This window comes from Cyanistes caeruleus, chromosome 2, assembly GCF_971803275.1.
Source record: "Cyanistes caeruleus chromosome 2, bCyaCae1.hap1.1, whole genome shotgun sequence".
Taxonomy (NCBI): domain Eukaryota; kingdom Metazoa; phylum Chordata; class Aves; order Passeriformes; family Paridae; genus Cyanistes; species Cyanistes caeruleus.
The window spans coordinates 60,476,321-60,499,154 of record NC_141702.1 but is presented as its reverse complement, the minus strand read 5'-3'; the positions used below and the strand labels follow the sequence as shown (position 1 = coordinate 60,499,154).

At 39.9% G+C, this 22,834-nt stretch overlaps 1 protein-coding gene across 9 annotated transcripts in view; it reads right to left on the bottom strand.

Moving 5' to 3' along the window:
* ARID1B (AT-rich interaction domain 1B) overlaps nucleotides 1-22,834 on the bottom strand; it is a 324,442-nt gene that overhangs the window by 10,923 nt on the left and 290,685 nt on the right. For 5 of the 9 annotated variants that reach the window (XM_086868234.1, XM_086868229.1, XM_086868242.1 and 2 more), the window contains 6 exons: nucleotides 22,386-22,544; nucleotides 16,218-16,427; nucleotides 12,627-12,831; nucleotides 4,890-5,028; nucleotides 3,663-3,835; nucleotides 1,883-2,033 (listed from right to left, as the gene is read on the bottom strand). In XM_086868234.1, coding sequence (XP_086724360.1) covers nucleotides 1,883-2,033; nucleotides 3,663-3,835; nucleotides 4,890-5,028; nucleotides 12,627-12,831; nucleotides 16,218-16,427; nucleotides 22,386-22,544 — 1,037 coding nt within the window. The remainder of the gene's footprint in view (nucleotides 1-1,882; nucleotides 2,034-3,662; nucleotides 3,836-4,889; nucleotides 5,029-12,626; nucleotides 12,832-16,217; nucleotides 16,428-22,385; nucleotides 22,545-22,834) is intronic. The other 4 variants (XM_086868256.1, XM_086868261.1, XM_086868264.1 and 1 more) reach the window with 1 other exon arrangement.

The following is a 22,834-nucleotide window of genomic DNA, read 5'->3' as shown; positions in this document are numbered from 1 at the left end:
CACTGTATTGCAGGCTAGTATGTCAGTAATTCCTCTCTGTACACTACCAGTGAGAACACACCAACAATTAGAGGATAATTATGGATGTAATGTATCAGGGAGAGTCACAGAAACATAGAACTGGGGAACCTGACATGTTAAAAGAACTAATGGAACCTCATTTTTCCAAAAGCATAGAGAACTAATTTTTTTTAAAAGAGATGACCAGAGAGAAAGAAATAGCAATTCAGTATCTCCTAAAATTATCACATGAATGGAGAGAAATTATCCAATGCCAGTTAAAAGAATAATGTAAATGAGGGGAGTTGTCTGTAGTTATCCAAGAGTACAGCACTAAGATAAAATTAAGCAAAGGTACACATGTGTTATTCATAAGGGAAGACTTTCTAAATGTTCAGTTTGTTAGCCACAGGATAACCACAAGCCAGGTAAAATTGTGGAACCTTCAGAATGGTACCATTTAATGCTGCTCTGGAGAACTTGGGACTGTAAATGATGTTCTAGTCCTGTGCTGAGCAGCAGATAGACAAGGCAGGATGTACGCTCCTTTTCTAATATCTCTGATTCTACTACTACAGGAAGTCAACTGACTCTCACAAGCCCCTGCTTCCCTGCAAGAAACTGAACCAATGGCAAAAGCCTTAACAAGAAAGCAAAACAGAAGTAACACACCAAGAGGCCACATGCTCTGCCTATGTGCTCTCACAGAGGCTTCTAGCACTTGTTAGCTGGTTTCAGTGCTCATCCTTGCTGGCCAGAATAACAATTAGGAGAGTAAATGCTTGGGTCACTGTTTGAAGGCACCATGTTGCTTTGACCAGGTGGTACCATACTGCCTTCAGGACCCAGCCCATGATCCAACCTAAAAAATTACAAAGGAAACCTCATTCTGTAAAAAGTACTTATTTTCCAAAATTGTCAACAAAATAAAATAAATCACATCCCTTAAAGAAAACATTCTCTTGACTTAACACCTTCCAATGGGGCCCTTACTCTCACCAACTCCCCAGCAATGTGACCTATTGAACAGCTTGATTAGATTTGCTTTACTTGACACATCCACTACTTAAAACTACTGACTGAAAACTGCTCTGCCCTTACACTTTAAAGACCCACACTGAACCACTTTGTCTACCATCAGGAAACAAAAAGAGAAGCTAAGTACACAGCCTAATGAAAGTAAAAGCAGGAATATGGCCAGAGCAGCAAAATCTGCCAGAATACTTCATATAATACAAACATTCCCAAAACATTCTGCTTCTCTACCAATGCTTAGACTACAGTGATTTTACCACTTTTTTTTCCCCCAAAACCTTTCCCCATATAAACAAAAGAGGACCAAATTTATTTCATGTACTTCACTGAAGGACAAACCTATGAGAATGCTGCTGGACACACTGCAAGACTGATGCTGCTGGACACACTGCAAGACTGATGCTGCTACAGCTCTGACAACAGACTCCAGACTCTCCAAAGGCAATTCACACTCACAGACCACAAATCAGACACATTTAGACGGTGCATTTTGTTTTTCATTAAAAGCCAACCAGCAATTGTTTAGGTGAAAACACAGCTAGGAGACCAGCTCAAGTGCTACTTTATGTCTTCACAGCCCTGCCCAGCTGCAGGCAGCTGTCAGAGACACCCATGAGCTGATGTGCTGCAGCCTGAGTGACTTCTAAGGTGTAAAAATTCCTCCTTATTAATTTCTGTGAACAGCTAGACTCAGTCATTACCAGTGGTTTGACTCCCAGTGATTTAGTAAGATGCTGTAGGAAATGTAGGCTGCTATGTTCTCTGTGAGATGGAATGGGAAAATGAAAATGGAAGAGAGAGGTCATTTTCACTAATGGGCTTTGCTTTTTCCTGAAGATTGACTCACCTCCTGTCATAGCCACTTCCATAAGAGAACTGCTGTCGCTGGCTCATGCTCATGTTGGACATTGCTCCAGATGGACTCTGGTTATACATATCTTGTATTCCACTGTTAGGCATTTGTCCAGGGGTCATGAAAGGCTCATTGCTTCCAGGCACTGCAACAGTCAGTGAAATTAAATTTATTCATCTGCATGTTTGATGATCACTTTCTTTTCAATTAAGTATTTTAGGAGAATGTTCAGATCCCTAACACTGCCAAGGAGAATCAGCAGGTGTCTAACAAGCTCTCTAGGGTCTAATGGAACACATGAAGCACCACCACTACCAAGATGATGGGTATAATATAAAGGAGCTGCAGTGAGGAAAGGAATTTCCTCCTATGGAACTGAGCTATCAGGCACCAAGCAGCTGCTTCCCTCTGGTCTTCACAGCTGAAGATGAACTTACTCTTGTTCTTTTCACCGAAAACAATGCTAAAAATGAACACAAACATAAGCCCTACAAAACAGATGAAAGCAAATCTGCTAGTTTGAACTACAAAGCTGTCAGAATCAAGCTTTTACTTCCCCCCATAAAACCCTCATACACACATATACAATAATGCTGTTATGGAAAGGATACTGTATCCTAATGTAGCTTCTCAAGCAGGACGGGCATATTCTATGGGTCCAAGAAAAGGCACTATTATCAGATATAAATCACCTAGCAAATAGAAGAGATTCTAGCCTTTAGTCCCTCATAGTAGATACTGAACAGAGTTATTTCTGTTTCGACAGGATGGAGTGAAATGTATGACAAAGTACAATACACCCACGTAATTTCATATGGATATAAAATCTAAAGTGAATCTAAAGCAGAGAGTTTTCCCTTCCGTCAGCTGTGTTAAATCTTACTGTCCACAGTCCAGGCAAAAGGATTTAAAGGAAAGGCTCTAAAAAAAAAATCACACCTGATTAACTATCTCGTTTAAAGCATCTCCCACTTCATCACATGTCTTTCTTTCCTCAGTTTCAGGGCCTCCTCTTGCCATATCTCCCTTTTGCCCTGTTTTAGTTTACACTTCATCTCCTCCACCTGCTCTTCTCTTTACAGCCATTGTGAGCCTTGCCTGTGTTCTTTCCTCCTACTTTCCTGTATCCGATGCATGCAAGATTGATTCATTTTAAGCTAATTTTACAATATCCACAAAGCCAGCTGTAGGTTAAGTACCCAAAAGGACCAGAGACAGTTTTGACATTAATTTTAAATTTTGCTTTCTTAAAAAAAAAACAAACTTTGAGTGTGTTTATCACCTTTTGTCAGGGACTGCCCAAGTAAGAATAAATTTAGCTTTACTATTCTGAAAGACATGTAAACTGAGACAGAGAGCATTAGGAGGCTTGCTCAGTTTCACACAGTGAATTCCCAGATCAGTCCTGCTATAACCAGGCATGTTGCTTCATCACTTCACATTCTAAGTCACATTCTTCACAGAGAAGTCCAGCACCTGATTTGCAGAGTAGCTAACCAGCCTGAAGAAATACCAAATCTAACCCTATGAATTATGCCATTTTCCCAAAGGTATTCTTATTAGTGTTTTAGGATTCTGTTAATTCCAAAATAACAGGCATGACTCTGAGCAGGGAGAATATGACCAGACCAGAAACTCAACTGTACTGCTCCTCTCTTTTTGCTACAAGGATACTAATGGCAAAATCATCAAAGTGAAAAAGCTCATTCTGACTACAACATCTTGATTACCAACAACACAGGGAAGAACACTTGAGCTCCTACAAAGCTCCTACCTTTTCTCATTCCACCGAAAGGATCTTTATTCGGCTCATATGGCATCCTTCCCATCATATCTGGCATGTTTATTCCCTGCTGGTATGGTGCATTTGGCGTCATGGAGTTTCGCTTTGGGAACGCTGAATCACTTACATCAGAAAAGGGATCATGCACACTGACTGCGCTGTTCCTGGCAGATTAAGAAAAAAGAAACATTAACATCATCCTGTATTTGTAACAACTGTGAAAACAGCCTAGACTACAATACAACTAGCTCACCATGCTGTGGCAGTGATCAGTGCAGGATACATCCAAGGAAGATGCAAAATACTTTCACAATGGACAATCATTAAAAAGAATATACCTACTTTTCCCCCAAGCTTCTTTGTCTACTTACATTAGAGATCAGGATTTTTCATCTAGTTCTATTGTTTGTGTATTGTATTACTCATATAAAAATCCAGCGCTTCCTGAAATTTCACTAAGCTGTTTTGTTCTTTTTTACCTAGGAAACTCAATCTGAATTGAAGATGATTAAAAATGGTTCTTGCTATCCTTTCTGCAGCATTACAGATGGAGAAAAAAAGAACCTAAGTAAATTAAGTTTGGAGTGGCTCTGTACACAGTTCAAAGCTTCAGTTCCTGCTGAAGTCATAAAGAACTCTTTTGCTGGACTTCAGTGGACTAAGGCTCCTTAATGGATGGCGAGACAGCTTCACTTCAGATTAAGCCAGTCTGTGAGACTTCCAGAGCACAGAACTGAAAGGGATCTCTTGGTCCATCCAGTTGAACTCTCTGCTATCTCAACCACTGTTACTGTATATGCTTTTCACAATTTGAATTCAGGTGACACCTTTAAACCACATGTTTCTCCTTCCTGAGCATGACTGAAATCTGTTGACCAGAGGCGTACAGGATGATCAAGGAAAGGAAGGTTGTGGTTCTATGTTGGTGCTGTTGGGTTGCACCTTCCTCCCCACTACTGACATATTCACATGAACCTCTTTGCACTGGTGCTTGTCTGATCCTTCTCTGGTGTTTAGAAAGCTAATGGACCTCTACTCCTTCCTCCCTTTCCCTCACTCTCCTCCTCCTCCTCCTATAAAATAAATAATTTTCTGCCACTTTTCAGACTCTGACTGGTTTACCACAAAATCCTACAAGTGCCTAAGCAGCTAGGAAAGACCAGATTAAACTGCTGTAGAACTACAGCAATCAAAAACGAAGCAAAGCCCTTTTCATACCTGCCACCCTGCATAGGTGTCATCTGTCCATGAGGTGTGGATGCTGGTGTTGGGGGCTTCAAATCGCCTGGCACTTCTGTCATGGAATTACTACCAGTGGACTGTGGTGTCTGTGGGCCTTGCAGGGAACCAGAATTAGCTGAAAAACAATAATAATAATAAAAAAATGTAATTATGAAAAGGTAGCAGCCAAATTCCTGTGGAAATAATAATCATCAAGGAAAAAAAAATAGTTCTTTCCTCCAGAAGCCTGTGTATACCTCAATCCATTTCAGTATTTTGTAACTTCCCCAAAATCTTCTGAGATCAGGATATGCTGTGCAGTAATAGCCATCATCTTTCCTAGAATCATGAATTTAATCTGCTGCCTGAAGCAACATGGATAGAAATCATCCAGATGAAGGATCATTTAAATCAGAGGTCAGAGATACAAAGTTAATTGCCTGTAGTTTACAACAGAGTAAATGAAGGTTGTTCTTTGGCATAGCTTCTTCATATAATCACTATTACAACACATGCGTTTATAAGAAATATTTCATCCAGAAGCTTTTCATCATAAATTTAAGCTGCTATATTAATATAAATTCATGGTTTTATTTAGCACTAAAAGGCAGACATTTCCATGGTGAAACATAGCAAATGATTAGCGACACACTGCAATCCTGTGGCATCTTTGAGACAGCATGGCAAAAGATGGTATTTAAGAAATGCAAAAGGCAATCTGGGATCAGAAGAAAACAATAACTGAAAGTAGAATTTGAACAGGAGGCTACAGATAACTCCTAAAAGAATCGTAAAAACAGAAATGGACATCTTAACAAAATGTTAGTTAGGGTCAGTGATGGTAAAGCACATGTAACAAAACCAGGTCAATTCTGCAAAATATCTGTTTAATCTGCAAGAACTTCTTTGTTCAGAAAGCAATCGAGTATCTGCACTAGTGTCCTCCTTAATGGAAGTGAATAGCTTGATATTCTTGGTATAGGAATCATAGAAGAGCATTTTACTGCTGTGTTCTGATGTGACTGAGCAGCAATAAAGACATGTAAATGAATACATCAGATATTGGTAATGGTAAAGATAGCACTAAAATACATCCAGACCAGTCTTCCAGAGTAGACACCAAAGCTACTATTTTCATGTGACTACTGAACAGAAACATGCCCTGAGCCCAAAGCTCTACACAGTAGTTTTATGATTTAGAAGGTGGTAAGTGAGGATTAGTAACAACATCTAAGCCTTGGATCTGACAGGTCTTGCAGCAGAAATTCTATGGAAAGAGAACTTGCAGGATTCAAGTCTTTAATGGAACTGGGAAAAAAATTACCAACAGAAAAACTTCACAAATCTAACACACTGAGTAGGACACGGATTTGGCTTGAGAGGTCATTCTTTTTTTATGAACTGTCATGTGTTTTATTGTGCCTGCCTATCTACGTTCAACAACCAATTAACAAAACTTTATAAATTACTGTTAGAGGGAAAATTGGAACAAGCAGTATGGGTTTTTCTTCCGTATATGAAAGAGAGTAGTTTATAATTGGCTCAGAATCCTAGAACACTCATCATCCTGACAGGCAGAGCTTGTTTTTAACTGAAGAACACCTTTTTTATATGTGATTCATTTATATCTGTAACACATGTTCCTCTATCTGGAAATCAGTCTCAGAAGCAAGTGCATATGTAAAATCCACATTGTGTGGACCACATTGTTCTTGTCCTCAGCTTTCTGAGGCATTTTTGAATTATGCTTACATAGTAATGAGGTTAAAAAAAAAGTTTAGGAAAAGCTCTCTGATTGCATTAATACAGGAACAAGAACATTTGCAACCACTAATGTTAGTTACATTATAGTCTACTGTTAGCTCAAGGCTTTAGTGCTATAATAAAACAAAAAAACCCATCATATTCACATAAAATGAGCTCTTTGTATATATGACCCCCAAGCTGGTCAAGATCATTCTTCTGGCCTTGAGCTTTAAACACAATTCTAGATTCTTCTAAAAAGCTTGAAAGCATTTCTGACTGTCACATACTATCTTGCTGTATTAGAAACATGTAAATAAACATATTAGTGTACCCATATACTTACTGTAAATTCGGATATTGCCTAACCCTGCATATTTCTCTTATGGTGGGCTATTAAGAAGCAATTAAGCTTTTCCCTATCCTACCTGAGCAAGAGCTTAATTCATATCTCTAGCAAACCTAAAGGAAAAAAGTAAAAGATTTTTCAGTGTTTACAGAAATGCAAAATTATTCATGACAGTGTGTTTTATATAAAAAAAGGTTTAAAAGAAAAAAAGAAGATACCAAATTGAGAAGCTACAAGTCCAATTTCTATCTTCAGAGTGTAGTTAAAAGGTTGATTATTTTTCCTCAAGCCTCTTTCTAAATGACTGCTTATATACAACTGAAAAAATGGAAGCCAAATGCTGTCATGAGAAGTGCAAAGTTTCTGGTACTGTTTTGTTAATACACTTTGCCCCTGACCTCCACTGGGTTAGGGACACTTCTACAGAATAAGAACTGCGTTTCAGTCTCTGGATTAGGACTCCATCTACCAAGAAGAGCCTGTATTTCCTATTTCACCTTAAATTTTACATTTGCTGGGCTGCACTCTGAAATTTTTACATCTGTTTTTGCAGGAATTTTATTATGTTAGATGTTTAATTTTGATTGTGGACATTCTGAAAGAGTACCTTTTAGAGTGCTTCATAAGCTTCAGTATTAAACAAAGCTCTAAGAAGGAAGACAAACAATAATGTTCTCTTAGAAAAAGAAATCTCCGCTGACATGATTCTGCAGCTATCTTGGGGATGTCCAGGAAAAACGTATTTGTGGTGGGTTCATAGCTACTGAATTCCTCGTCTCACATCCACATCTAAGCAATAATTGTCTTTCAAGTATCATAACAGATTTGTAAGAATATGCTTTCCACAATACAAAATACATCATAACTTAAATACAATTGACATCTTGGTCAGTGAGAAGGTGAGGTCTTCCACAGTTTGCTGTGTAAGTACGTGTTAATAACACATGATAGCACACATTATTCTCTGTAGCATGGAATTATAGTACTGGCATGCCTTTTGCCTTGCAAAGCTTGCATAGCACTAAGTAGTGCTTTCAGGAGAGACTCTTTATTTACCAGAGAAGAAATATGCAGCTAAAAAAAGAAATAAAACCTTCCTCTTGCTAGCAATTTTTTTCCCTTAAAAAAAAAAAAAAGAAAAGGAAAGAAGAATGAAGCCTCTTGAAACTCCATTAATGTGAGGCCTGACATGCTCTCTAGGATATCCCTACCTTTTGCCAGAAGCTACAAATGTATACTCTAAAGTAAACAATGGAAAGGTTACTGAAGGTTAAGTACATTCACATACTTCAGAGCGAACAGCCAGCCACCACGCTGGGAAGATAATTTACACAGCATGAACCCAGTGCCCCAGTTAGGCTGGACTGGGGGCTGCTGGCTGCTGCAGGGCCCCCCCGGGCAGGCGTGGATGCAGCCACAGGGCCACCTCCGCCTGTCCCCCCAGCCACCCCTCCCAGCCCCTGGCCATCCATCTTCAGTGGGGATTCCCTGGCTGGCCTCATGACACGCTCCATGACATCACCTGCCTGCTAATAATAGCACTTCAGTCAGCCACCCGCCAGCAGAGACGGATGGGTTTGGTTACAGGCGCACTCACTGAACGGCTGTGTCCTGCGGTGCCGCGTCGTGTCCCCCCCGCCAGCCCCCTCCCCAAGTCTCGTTTCTCTGCTGCCAAGGAAACGCAGGCAACACACTCCTGGCGCCTTCTCGCTCCCTCTGTCCAGCACAAGCGTATGGTTTTCCCAGGTTTGCTTTAATGAAATCTCTGTTGACATCAGGGCCAGCTGCTGTTACTCACAAGCATCCTCAGCTGGACCACTTTGGCCATCCTGTTCATTCAACACAGGATAAATTCTGAGCCTCTTATTTTGAGAGTTGTGCACACATAACTGCACACTGCAACTGAGTGCCAGAGTACAGCAAAGGAAGACGACTCCTTCATGCTGATGCTCCTTTAGAATTTTTTCTCCAGCATCCATTAGTGCTTACAGTAATGGTGCCTAGAATTCTTCTCAGTTTAGAACTGCCCACATTATTTGTGAGCATTTTGGTCAAAAACTATCAAATGCACATGACAGGAAAAGCATTTTGTCTTTGCACCCACTCCTGGAAAGAAGGAAGACCTACAATGCTTCTCTCTCTAAGGGAGTTTTTACGCAGCTAAAGTCATCAGCAGTTGACATGGACCTTGGCACAGGCCCAATGATCAGGACAGAAGGCCACCATGGATCCCCCAGTAGTCATTCTGTCATCAGGCATTTACTGCTGTCCTTCGCTGCTGATGGTATTACCTGACCCAGGCAGATTCAGGCTGACACAAAGGCCTCAGCCAACCACAAATGCGTCACCAACTTGCACAGCCTCAGAGCAGTGCAAGGCACACTAACACATTCAGGCCCCCACCCCTCCCCAGGAGCTCTATGAAAGAGCAGAAGAGGCTCTGACAGTTCTATGAAGTAAGGACTATTGAAATTAACACCTAACCCTAACACCTTGGCTACTGTGCAAATCTCTGCTGATTAAGGCCAACCAGAGTCACTTTGCTGCTCTACTCTCACTCCTTTTTTCAACTTATAATTGCTGACACTATCATGAATTTCACTGTACACAACACTAAATTACTCACTCCTTTATGTACCATTTACCTTAACAGTGATATTCTAAAAACCAGAAGTGACAGAAGAATCCTGAATATAGTGCTACAAACAAATGGACACGCGATCCCAGACCACTGTCTCACAGTCCCATAAATTTGACTTACACATCACATCCTTTTCTTGACCGTGCTCTTCCATATGAACCTCCTCGCCATGGCTGTCACACCGTGTTTCCTAGCACTCCTCTATGCCTGTGTTCTAAAGGTCATCTGTGAGGCAGTCACATAACCACCCCTTGGATGTGAGATATCTGCAAGAACGGATTTGCTCTAAGCTGCACTTCAGCCTGCTCCCACCTTGCATAACCACCCACCTGGGAACTACGATGACATTGGAACTGAATCCTTCTCTGTACTGTTAAGGCTGCTAGTCCTGATGTATTCTTATGAGCAACTGAAATATTTTATTTTCAAAGCTGTATGAAGTTCAGCTGACTTTTAAGATCTCAAGACCTGTTTCATAGCACCAGCTTGTTAGAACTGGACAAAATACAACACTCTCCTCTCTGAGTCAAGTCCTTCTGCTTTTCCATCAGATTAACTTCAGCCCTAATACTGTAACTAGTTCTCTGCAAATGGATTTGGCTTCCAAGTGGCTCTGCCTACACTGAGCTAACTGCACAAGAGAGGCTAATGGTTAAAGCAAGGACCTTTGGAGGCTACTGTTTCTTCTTGTATTGGGCTCCTGTTTCCTCTGAATGCCAAAGAGTGACAGATTATCTAAAGTATGTCTACAACTCTGCCTCTTTTGTGCAGCTAAAATGTTAATGTTGGTATATACTAAAGGAAAAGGAACAAGAAAAAAGCTGACTATTAAAGAGAACAGGCTTGTACTCTCTGAGGCATCTATACCTCAGCGGGATTTCATGTACTAAAGCTGATACACACTGGGAAAGCCTTTCTCTGTACAGAAGTGCAGTCCCATTCAGTGACACGAGCTCTTTTCTCTCCAACAAAACAAACCTTGAGATCCTTGCTTGCTTCCTCCATTTCTAGTCTCTATGTCCTGCTGTGCTTTTATTTTAGAAAAATAGTTTCAGTTCTCCTCAAAGACAGCTTGCTTGAATGTTATGATAAATTTAAACTTGGACTTTGCCATTTTCATTTGTAGCGTCGTGATGCAAAAGGACCCTGTAAAGTGGTACAGCTGACATTTCCATTCCTGTGTTTCATGTTTACATATTTAAATAGCAATTCTTCATCTCGAAATTTAGCTGATTTATGGTGATCATCCCCAAATCAACTACTGAGAGAAGTATTGGAGAGAGGAGGTAAGGGAGGAGAGAACAAAGTGTAATACTCTTTCATTTTTAGAGACAGATTAATTTCTTCTTCACTGTCCTTAGTTAGCAAGCCTAACTATTTCAGCTTTCTTTACCAGTCTTCTCAGGAGATGACGGGCATATATATTTTATTTTTTGAAGCTGTGCACATTCAGGATACTCTGTGCTTATTTCAGACAGATAAATATTTGGACTATGGGCTTTGCTTCTAGTACTGAGTGTTTTTCTCTATTTTCTAAAATTAAATTGCAAGTCCTTTCTATTAAACAATCACCACCGGGGTACCTGATAACCCTAGGTTTTAACAAGGTGAAGGAAATATTTAAGTTATTACACAGAGATGTGCTTAGGAAGATTTTAACTAAACACTCCCTCAAATCCTTACACTGAATGAAACAGTCTGAGAAAGATTTAAGCCTTATCACTGTTATCTTTTTCTATACTGAGAAAGCATTATTGTAAGAGATAATCTTGGAAAGGCCAGAACTTTATTATATGACTATAAAGGTCTTTGCAATTTTCCAGTGTCCATGATAGGGTACTGAAGTCATGCAATTGCAAACCGTCTGCAGGGCTTGCTGGGTCTCTGACTCTCCACTTCCCATTTTCAGCCAGTGAACTGCACTAACAGAAATTAGGTTAATTGACATTTTCCTAAAACTGTGTTCTACTGCCGGAAACTGCTGTAAACATCCCAGAAATTATATATTCTTTTGGCAGTAAGTGACGGTGGTCTGCCTAATAGTAACTGTGGTGGTAGTTTGCAAATTTTGTCAAATTATTTTGTTGGTCAGAAAAACTAATAACAAAAGGAATAATCCAAAATAATTTAAGGATTTTTGTACTCTTCCATGGGTAGTCCAGAAGGCAACATCTAGACTAATACTATGACTCTTCCTACGTACTTAAAATGTTTCTACTTAAAAATAGTCCTGCATTCAGTATCAACTGTGACTATCAAATCTTGAGAATCTCAAGTGACATGCGTTTAGAAAGAAAACAGTGGTTTCAAGCACCACACCATAAATGGAAGAAGGAACAGCCAAAATAAAGCAATGCCAGCTCCAATTTTTCAGATGAGAAGATAAAAACAGTGATCCTAATGACTTACCTGATACACAGGATTAGCAACAAAAGAGCAGAGAGCGTGCCTGCAAACTAGGGTGTCTGGCAGTGGGGATACACCGTACCCTCAGCTTTCCATCTGTCACACATTCAACACGAGCTGCATCAGAGCAACCATCTGAGACACGCTGATCAGTCCAGCATCTGCCATCCTGCTCCAACTGAAGCATTGCTGATCAACAGTTGTGTTGAAAAGCAGCTTCAGTCACAGCAAGGAAAGGGCAGGTACCAGAGCCTGACCTTTAGACAAATGCCTGCTCCTGTCTTAACATCTGTGCAAAACTCTGTTCTTTTTATTACACCCATGTCTCCAATGTTAAGGGTACGCTGGCACACACATCTTCGTAAGCTGGAGTGAGCAGGACGAACCAGACACACAGCTGTGGTGGCCCTGAAGATTTCACTCTGATTTGACTCAGGAGCTGGCTCCAAGTTTGAGAACAAGATGCCAACAACAGGTTTATCCTTGTTTATCCAGCATTATCAAGACACGCTTATAAATATACAGGGTGCAGCTACCTAGTATGCCTTGCATTCAAAAAATGATTGTGTAAGAGGCTGCAGTTTATTTGGCTTACCAGGAGATGGCGGCTGAATCTTAGGTTGTTTCTTGGTATCTCCAGTGCTGAAGACTTCTGGAGGGGGCTCCTCCCCTCGCTCAATCTTGCACTCGAAGGCAAACAGGTACTGAATGTATTGTTTTTTCAGGGAGCTGGCTGCGCTGCTCGAAGTGCCAACGTTCAAGGTGGTTGCCAGCTCACGCCACTTCTTGTTTTTATTAACCTAGCAAAGTAAACGGCAGAATCATTGGTTTGCAGCAAAGCGCTTTGTTTAAGTCAGGAAACAAAAAAGAAAAAAAAAAAGCACTTAATGTCTTGGTTTACTTTTTTTTATTTTCCTCTTTTAACTAATGCTCATTACTCCCACACGCAGTAATGCACAGACAGCATTTACAGTTATAAAGCCATTAAGGAACCTGCTGATAGCTACATAAAAAGCTTTGCTTGTGGAGTCTTCTGCATGGTGCATCCTTTAAATGTCTTACGCCCTTCCAGGGCCTGTGCTCTTCAGTTAGCAATCCATCTCCAAGCAAATTCCTGCTCACTCCCTCCCTGACACCCACCCACACCCACCCCATTCTAATTAAAAAGCAGCTTCTAAAATATAATTTAGAAAGCAATAACAGTGTTATTCTGCAATTCGTTTGAACATTGATATGAAAAATAAATTTTTCTCCCAAATAGCCACCAGCTGTCAAACAGTTCAGCTTGTAACTCCTGGCTCAATTCCTTTCACTTTAGTGCATCTTGCAGGGACAGATCAATGATCCTCTGGCTAGATGAGAGGCAGAGTGAAGCCAGGCCCCTTAATTAATTAAGGCAGACTTCAAACACTCATGGCTAGTCCAGCAATACTCTGTATTACAATGCTGACTGCACCACTCCACTGTGAGTCTTGTTTGCAGTTTAAGGCTGAGAACATTGAAAGACTCTGCTCATGAGTTCCTCAAACACAGCTGATCTGTAATAATAGCGAAGTTCATTTGTCATCCTGGGTGATGCCACTGACTCACTCAGCTGTACCATTCGTAGCAGCCACTGCTTTTGCTGTAACACCTGATGCCTTTAAATTCATTCAACCAGTTATGCAATTTCTAGGTATGATCCAAGGAGCAGGGTCAGCACCAAAGTAAACTGGCTTTAAACACCTGAGAAATCTCATCTTTTCTTGGTAGCAATTCTGATTCCATGATGTCTGCTACTTGCCCTAAGGCCTGATATTTTAATGACTCTATCTTAACTTGTATAGCTAGAAAGATTATCATTAGCCATACTATTCCTTAGACTGTGTGCCAGCAAAGAAAACATTTTCTTAAGTTTCTCTCAGTGTTTAATAACACTGTAACTGCTGCCAGTCAGCAAAGATCTTTTAAGGATGGCATTAACAGCGAGCAGGTTGGCATGGCTATGCCACGTGTTTTTATTTCTCTGGTACATCCTGCAAGAACCCAGGAGTTAAAGGAGACCAGATTTTCATAAACTGCCCTTGTTGAGGCTTGAAATCCAGTTACACAGCTCTTTGTGCCTACTGGCTTACAGCTAAGTGGTGCGTAATGAACACATTGCATAATGCAAACAGCAATGTTCATGCCTAAATGCCCAGTATATTGGCATTTAAAAGAAGACTGCCAGCAGCTGGTCTGTTCATGTTGGGACCCCATCAACAGCAACTCCTCGGACAGGGAACATGCACCACTGCTGCACAGCTCCACCCACTGACACTCTCCAGGCAGAGTCACGAGATGTGGAGTGCAGCAGTTGGAGCAACAGCTTTTTAGGAGGGCATTTAAATGAAACTCATTAAGCAAAGCTCTGAACCTCTGAGTAGCTCTAAACAGATAAACATAGTGACCATTCATGTGTGTGCACCAGAAAAACCAGGAGCCCTCATTTTAAGTGTAAATTTTCACTAGTACTGAAGCATACACATTTGTAACTTTAGCTTTTTCAAAAATCAGTCTAAGTGAACAGCATCTATTCTTTGGCAAAGCATAATGTCTGTCACTGAAAATCAACACTGAATGTCCCAAAATAAAATAAATTTCCATAATAAGCAAACATGAATGACTCTCTAGAATATCCCATCTGCCCCCCATCTTGCTCAATTTTTGATGCTAACAGTCATACTGTGGGCACAATCATACTGTACAAGGCAGAGCAGCTGCATGATACGATTTACCTGTAATAAAGTTTCTGAGCTAAAAGTAATCAATTCTGTATGATGCTGAGGGGCATGAGCTGATCACTGAAAATGTCAGGATAACATCTCTTACCAATATGCAGCATTTAACAATTGGTAGAATGAACTATATTAGGTTTCTCTCCCTTCCTTTAATAATAAGAATAGCTAAAATCCCTGGATTTGAAGGGCGAATGAACTAATTCAGTAGTCAAATCCTATGTTGTGAGGTGCACTGTTAAAAATAGCTTTGAAAGGGGTACTAATTGATGTTGGACATTCCTTTCTTGAACTAACCACATAGATTATGAAAATAAGTTATCTTTTTGAGAATCTGATTTGTTTGCCATATTTTTGAGTTCAGATTTTGTAATTAGTGTAGAATTGTATGTTTCAGTATCACATTTTATATAATATTACACATGTGTATTTATCTACATGTTAGCTGTATTTAAGACCTCATTTTGCAAGATACTAAACAAATGTTCTCATAAACATAGAACTCATGGATCTCTGCACTTTACAATAGTTTCTGGTGTCTAGCCAGTGATCCCCTAGTTGCAAGGGATGCTTTGTACAAGCATCCGGCAAGGCCAGGTGACTTCAAATGCCAAATCTAAGGCTGCAAGTACTGACCATTTTCTCCTGCTTTCCCTTTAGATGCTAAACAGTGAAACATTTCATTTTGCTCTCTGGTGAACAGCTTTATAGAATTCATGAGTATTTTTCCAATGTCCCTTTGCAAAACTTTAACTGGTGAGAATACAAATGAAGGCTTCTATTTCTCATCTGTGACTATTTTATTCTCAGCTCTTCCTGCTTTCATTTTTCTTCAACTCATTTAGGTAACTCACCTTTTCCTTGGAATCATTATGTTTGCAAGGTAACCCAAAATATACTGTAAGCATTTTCCAAACAAAGCACAGTCCATGTCTAAGAAACAAATATACCATATAGAGACACCATATATACCATATAGGGACTTAAAGATTTGGGATGAAGGACTGTGTTTTAAGAATATATCTGCAGCTTCTCTGGAAAGATGAACTGAATTGTCCTACAGGCTGTATCTCTATATAGGAAAGGTGGACTTAAAAATTTCCTTTTCCTTTTAGCTCTGTCATCTGCTTCTTACTCATAATTTTGATCCAGTGGCCTTTTCCTCTTTTCTTCTCTCAGCAGCATTAATAGATTCCCCTGAAAAAGCAACAATTTCATCTGTCTACAGCAGTGGTCAATCTTGATTTAAACTGTAAAGTTTTAGGGCCATTATGCAGCCCAAAATGAACTCCAGACAGCTATCAAACCATGGAACCATTTTCTTCAACAATATTGTCAGGGCAGAAAACCTAATGATGTATCCAGCAGGAATACTGTAGAAAAAAAAGAATAGACTTTTTGAAGGTTCATTTTTAACCAGCTCTTCTCACCTGTGCTAAACCTCCAATCTCTTTGACGCAGACATAGAGCCTGAACAGGTCCAAGGGCTTCTTGCCCACAGCTGGCAGACTGGCCACAGGTGTGCCCCTCTCCTCCATGAATGTCAGGTACCGATCCACCCACATCTTGCGCTCCGGCTCATTTCCTAGCTCATAGACTTTAGTGATCTTCTCTCCAGTTGTGGTAGAGGAACTTGATTTCTAAATTGCAAGAAGAAAAGAAAGAGTTGGGGGAAGGGTGGGAGGGGAAGGGAAAAGAAAGTAAGAAACTCACAACATTGAAAAAGAGAAGATGTCAAACAAACTAAAGCTATCACACAACAGTCAGGAATGAAGGCTACTAGTTCAGGCACAAACAGTACATTCTGTCCATATACAGAAAAGTCAGCTTTATAAATAAAGGGCCCAAACTCCCCATTTTCATATTTCTTTCATTGATCTGAACTTTGGATCCCAGAAGGCAAGTTTCTGATGTTGCCTCATGTCATCTTAAGAAGAGGTAGCTCTCACAGAGTGCTTCTCATCCACTTATCTTAAAGTGCTTTGCAAGCAACTATTTTGGTAAAATTAGAAACAAGCTTTTCCCACACAAGTTTAGAAAATCCTAAAACCAAACCAAGCCTCTCCTCTTTGCCCTCAAAGATGAACTAGAAAACCTGAAAGTGATCCTCCAGAGCAGGAATTGCACAAAAATAGCCTGAAGTGTGAATCATGGCAAACTAGTACATGGAGAAGTAGTCCTCTCTTCAGAGTCACAAATGGTTATGCTTTATTACCACTTCACACCACTGTGGCCAGAAAGCAAGATGAGCAAGAGCACCTACAGTACCAGGAGATAGGTGGCAATACTCTTTGTGAAGTGCCAATTAGCTGCCTGATCCAATGTGGCTTGTAAGTAGCAACTACTCTCCTCCCTTGACAGAGTACAGATGATATCCATCTCAGCTGTCCTGCCTTGCAAAGGGAATGTGTATTATGACCTGGGGAAAACCAAGGATGGATAGCAATCAGAGCTGAGACACCACCAGGAAAAGAAGAAGAGGTGGCAAGAGCAGAATTCCATCTCTGTGGCAAAAAGGCGGGAGTGAACCTGCTTTCCTGCTGCTCTTTGGGAGTTACAGCTAATGAAAGCTCATGCTATGTTTGATTCTCTTTTTTTCTTTTCTTTTTTTTTAATGTAGAGACAGCAGAAAGCACTGAGGCTGCTACAGAAGCTATAAATTCTCACCCCATCTTTTCTGTGCTATGTAACCCTGTGAGCTGGGCTCTGTGCCATGTGTGGACAGACCCTGTCACAGACCCTACCCAAGCTGCCTCAGCTCTGACAGCAGAGAGGGGCTGCTGCTACAGCAGGAGGACCCTCCTACTTGCAGAGTGTGAACTGATTTGCTCAGTAGTAGAAGATGGGAGTGGTTCAGAATTAAACACAGGGGAGAAAGACTGACATAAAGCTTTGGGAAAGGAGCCAAATATGTGAAAGGAAACATATCCTTTATGTCTGTATAGTGAAAACCTAAACTTTGTTGTTGATTGCAGTAGACACTTCTTAAAACTCATCTAGTCAATCACTCTTTCCCTCCTTTGCCTTTTCCTTACGTTGAACTGAAGACAGACTATTGTCAAGTAAACAGAAACTCATTCCTAATTGAACATCTCTAAAAAGATCCTCACTGTACCTCACAGATGCTACAGAACCACTAACTTTGGCCTTGTCCCCACATAGTGGTGAGGCCTGGAACTCAACACCATAAAAGAGGGATACAGCAGAGTAGAACCCCACTGCCAATCATCAAGAGCATTGCCACCATTCATCTTGCATGTAAGCCTGGAAAATATGACAGACTCTCTATCTCCTTCCAGCTATCAGCTGCAACTTGGCAAAACTGGAAGATAGTCAGGAGAGAAGAAACATGAAGCCAAGGTGGGTGACCTAGCAGTTCCATGAGCCATTGCTGTTCTTTCCAGTGAATGGATATTCATTTTAATTAAATAAACAGCCTCCTTTAAAGATTTCTGCCTTGCTGACACTGTAACTTCTTCACAGCAATCCTTCCTACAGGGAGATATGATTACCTCTTTTAGAAACGAGGTGCATGCCTGAATTTACTTCAGCCAGACTTAGTTGCGTTACAACTCCTACTGAAGTGAGAGTCAGGGCTAAATTTGTTTTATTAATACTAAGTGGCTGGCAGGAAGTATATTGACAGGAATCCTGCAAATTATGCAAAGAAAGCACAAACTGATTCTGTAATAGCAACCAATTTACTGAAAGTATGACTTGCTCTGTATCTGAGTGTTCAGAGAATCAGTTTAACTCTTAGCAACAAATACACTTTGTCAAAGTTTGGGAAGGTTTTTTTGGGTAGGTGGAAAGGGGAAAGTAGGGAAGTCATGTTGCCACTAATTTGATGTTGTGGTGAGCGCCAGATACATGAGCACAGACAGGCTTGGACAACTGAATGAACTGGAACTACCCCACTACCTTTTGCAGTAACTATGAAGTTACTCTACTGCTGACCAGCATCAATTTTAATCTGACAGTTAAGATATCCCAGAACTCTACAAAAACGAAGGTGGGAAATTCCAGCTTTTACCAAGCAAATCTTCTATGTGCCTATATTCTAACATGAGGCAACAAAATAGTTTCTATCTCACTTTTATGGTGAGCCATGATCAGGAAACTTGAGATTTACCAGTTTTAGAGTTTCATTTTTATATGTTAAGATTCACTTTTTCAAATCAGATTCAGAGCAGAAGGGAAACAGTTAAGAATTTTTCTTTCTGCATTTTTCTGCTATACATCTCAAATGATGCTGCTTTTCAGCAGTGTGGCAGCAAGCTCTAAAATGACAGTATAATCTGAAAACTTTTCACAGCTTACAGAAGGTAAGAAGTGTTTCTTACTGTGTGAGCTTTCAGGTTGTCATGCTTTGTAAAATGGGTGCAATTTTCTTCTAAAATGAAATGTTAACTTTAGAAGAATGCACTGGAGGGAAGAATGCAATTCCTCAAGAGGAAAGATCTTTTTCTCTTCTCTATTTTTATAAATGTAAACGGCTAAAAATGACAGATGTGTGCAAGCTAGTCTACACACAAACAAACTTCAGTTTCACACGGGCAGGTTCAGCTGGAAGCCTAAATTTACCTATAAATATTAAATATTAACCCTTATAAAACAAGGGTTTAAAAGAGAAAGATCCCATTTTAAACTAAAATGAGCACATCCCAGGCATTGCTGGTAGAACACAGATCATGACCTTTGGTTAAGTATGCTGATAATTTTGGTGACAGAAGAATGCTAGTGCAAGCCTGTGGCACGTATCTTTAGTGATTTAGTTATTTACTCTGCCTGCAATCCCCAGCACTCTTCCACATGATATACTGGCAGTGTTTAAATGGTGATTAAAAAAACTCTATCAAAGTATGTGGATACTAAATCCAATTCCCATACTAAACCTGTCGAAACCCATACTTTCTTTTCAATACACCTACCCACTATTGAAACTGTATTATATGCAGACCCTTGTATGATGAGTCTGCAGAATCCTTCAGAGCAACACAAATTTCTGTAGGAGTTATTTTCACATGAAAGGCAGTGGGTAGCTGCTTCTGTACATATCTTTAAGGCTCTATATTTATACAGTTATCTACTCTTCCCTTCCCTGACTTTAATGAAGAATTTGCCAATATTACATGTGTTATACAGACCTCTCTTACTACAGGACAAAGCGTGCACACACAGGCAGCTAAAACTTCCCAAGTCCAATCCCTGGCAGAGGCTTGTGCAGGACACATTCCTTTGTCAAGATTTTCTCCTGAAGGACTCTGGAGACCCCTCCTGGCTAGCACCATGGAGGTGTAGTACTGTCCAGGTGTATTCACTGTCATGCTCATGGGTTATCTATGGACAGTGAAAAGCATTTTATGGGGTTTTCCCAACCTACTGTTTAACTCACGTGGCAGTGACCTTGCATAATTTACACCCACACTTGAAATGTCTCTTTTAGAGAATTTTAGAACTATCTCACCACTATCAGGGATGCACTTATATGCAAAAGTGGCATAGCAGAAGTGTCCTTTTCCTGGCATACCCAAAGAGGCCTAAAAACCTAACGTTCAACATTTTTCTCCCCATTTTCTCATGCCTCCCTTCCACAGGAAACAGCTGAAAGAGAGGATCCACTTAGTAGTATCACAGGGGTACCTTGAAGTGAATCAGAGACCATTCACCCCTGCTTTTATCCTCTACTGGAATGGAGAAGTTGTAGCACATGAAGCGGCTTTGGGATTTAATGAACCAATTCAGGCTGTTTTCAAGTGTAACGAAATGCCTGCAATCAATCGTTCCAGTCTATGTCAAGCTGCTGTTGAAGTCGATGAAGTTATCCAATCCACTGGCCTTCATAGGTAAAAAGGGATCAGCTCATTTGCAGCACTTACTTTTCTATCATTCCAAAGCACTGTATTTATCCGTGTCTAACTGAAGCTTTTGGAGAGAAGGACATTCAGAAGAAATTGAAAGTGCAAACTTTCCTCATTTATTTTTTTCCCATGTTATACTCTGTCAATAATCTATACTTTATTTACACAAAAAAATCTCTGCCTATGTTCACAATGACTCCAGGATTTGCTATGCAGTTTATGCAATGAGCTCAGGAATGCACTGCAATAACTCTCTTGCTTTCCTCCAGAAAACTGCCCAAACAAGTAATACCCCAAACATTACTACAAAGAAAACTAACAGAATTTTTGGTGTCACCCTTTCACAAATGCTTGTAAGAAAAAGATGAGGCTTTGTGGGAACAATTAACATCAGCTGCCTTCTGAGACTCAAAGTTGCTGTCAAATCAAAATCCAAAGATTTAAGTGGTACATTTCATGCCATGCTGCCCCCTTGCTCAGGGGATTCTGTAAATGTCTTGGGTTTTGGATAGTTAGATCTCTTCCCCTCTGACTGGCCTTCCTCTGCTTGCCCTGAGACATACTCTTTAACATATCACTTTGAAAAAACTGTTACCAAGGAATTATTGCTAACTTAAGTGCACTTTAACACTGGGGAAAACCCCCTTTACATTCTGCACAAGAATGTTACATTATTTTTCTACCGAGAAATTGCGATCATTTCCACTTTTGATAAAAAGAAGAGGAACAACATATATATTCCTAATTATAAAAAAAAAAACAAACAAAGCAAAAATGACCAGATGGACATTTGCTCCCCGAAGATCGTCTTACATCTGCATTCTCTTTTCTATATATGCATACAGATTTTCTAGATGTGTGCATATATATATATATATATAGATAAAAAGATACATGATGAAATCTGATTTTAGCTCCACACATCTCTCTCAGGTTTTTCTTTACAACCTGTATGAGAATGATTAAACATTACTCATCTACAAAATAGTTTTCTAAAAATGTACATGCATCAGGGTCTTTTTTCAGCTCAATGTCTGGGTTATTTCAAAATAACCAAATGAAGCAAATTTAGAAACAATTTTGGTTTAGACTGTGCCTTGACAGTCTAATGGCTGTATTTCCAAATACACAATTCAAAATTAAAAATGTTTCAAAAATATAAACGGCAACTTTTTTGTGATGCTGAGTCTATAATTTGACTTTTGATGGGTATTTGTTTCAGTAGGGGAGAAGATTTCTCATTTTGTTTTTTGTTTTGTTTTTGTTTTTTTTTTTTTTTCCCCTAAATAATCCTAGTAAAGACAAGTGCAGTAACCAGAGTGAAGTCAGTCATGTGAAGGAGTTTGGGCCCAGGAACAGAAATGGAATTGTTCTTAACAACACAGTTGGCATGCTTGGAAGCTGATGCATTACAGGAAGGATGTTTTCTTCACAACAACTGCTGTTTTACCAGACAGCACACTCACATGATGCACACAATTTTACTCTTTCTTATTTCAAAGTACTGTTGGAACAAATTTTGCCCTTGGATAAGCATGCTCAGGCCCCACTGAAGCCAGGCAGTGGAACTTACAGTCATGTGTCCGAGAGCAGAATTTGTACCCAGTGTTATAAAGAAAGAAAACTGTTTAGTGGATAAATAATAAAGAAAAGGAATTTACAAAACAAACAAGCAAGCATTAAAATATAATTAATTACAAAAAATAAACAAAAACCAAAATAACCAGAGCCACTTACAGGGCTTGATGGAGTCTTTGGCCAGCCTGGGCTGCTAATGCTATCACTTTCATCTCCATGAAATGAGGAGATGCTAGCAGAGCTTGGGGACATTGGGGAAGGGACTGGCAGGTTGCCTGGGGTTGGGGGCTGAGAAATACCCTGAGAGCTGTAGCTATCCTGTGGTAGAGGAATACAAAAAAAAAAAATATGACAAAGGCAGGGCAAACTTTATTAAAAACAAAAAAAAATACATCCAGTTTAACAGACTGACCAACTTTTATATATAAAATATATATAAACAGAGAGACACATACAGAAAACACACACATATATAAATATATTTATATATATATATAAAAGGTATTAAAACAACATTGTTAATTAGTATAATTTGGAAAGTTTGCTGGATGCTTGGCTAAAGTCACTAAGCCACCATGCTTACTTCAAGCGCACATGAAATGATAAGC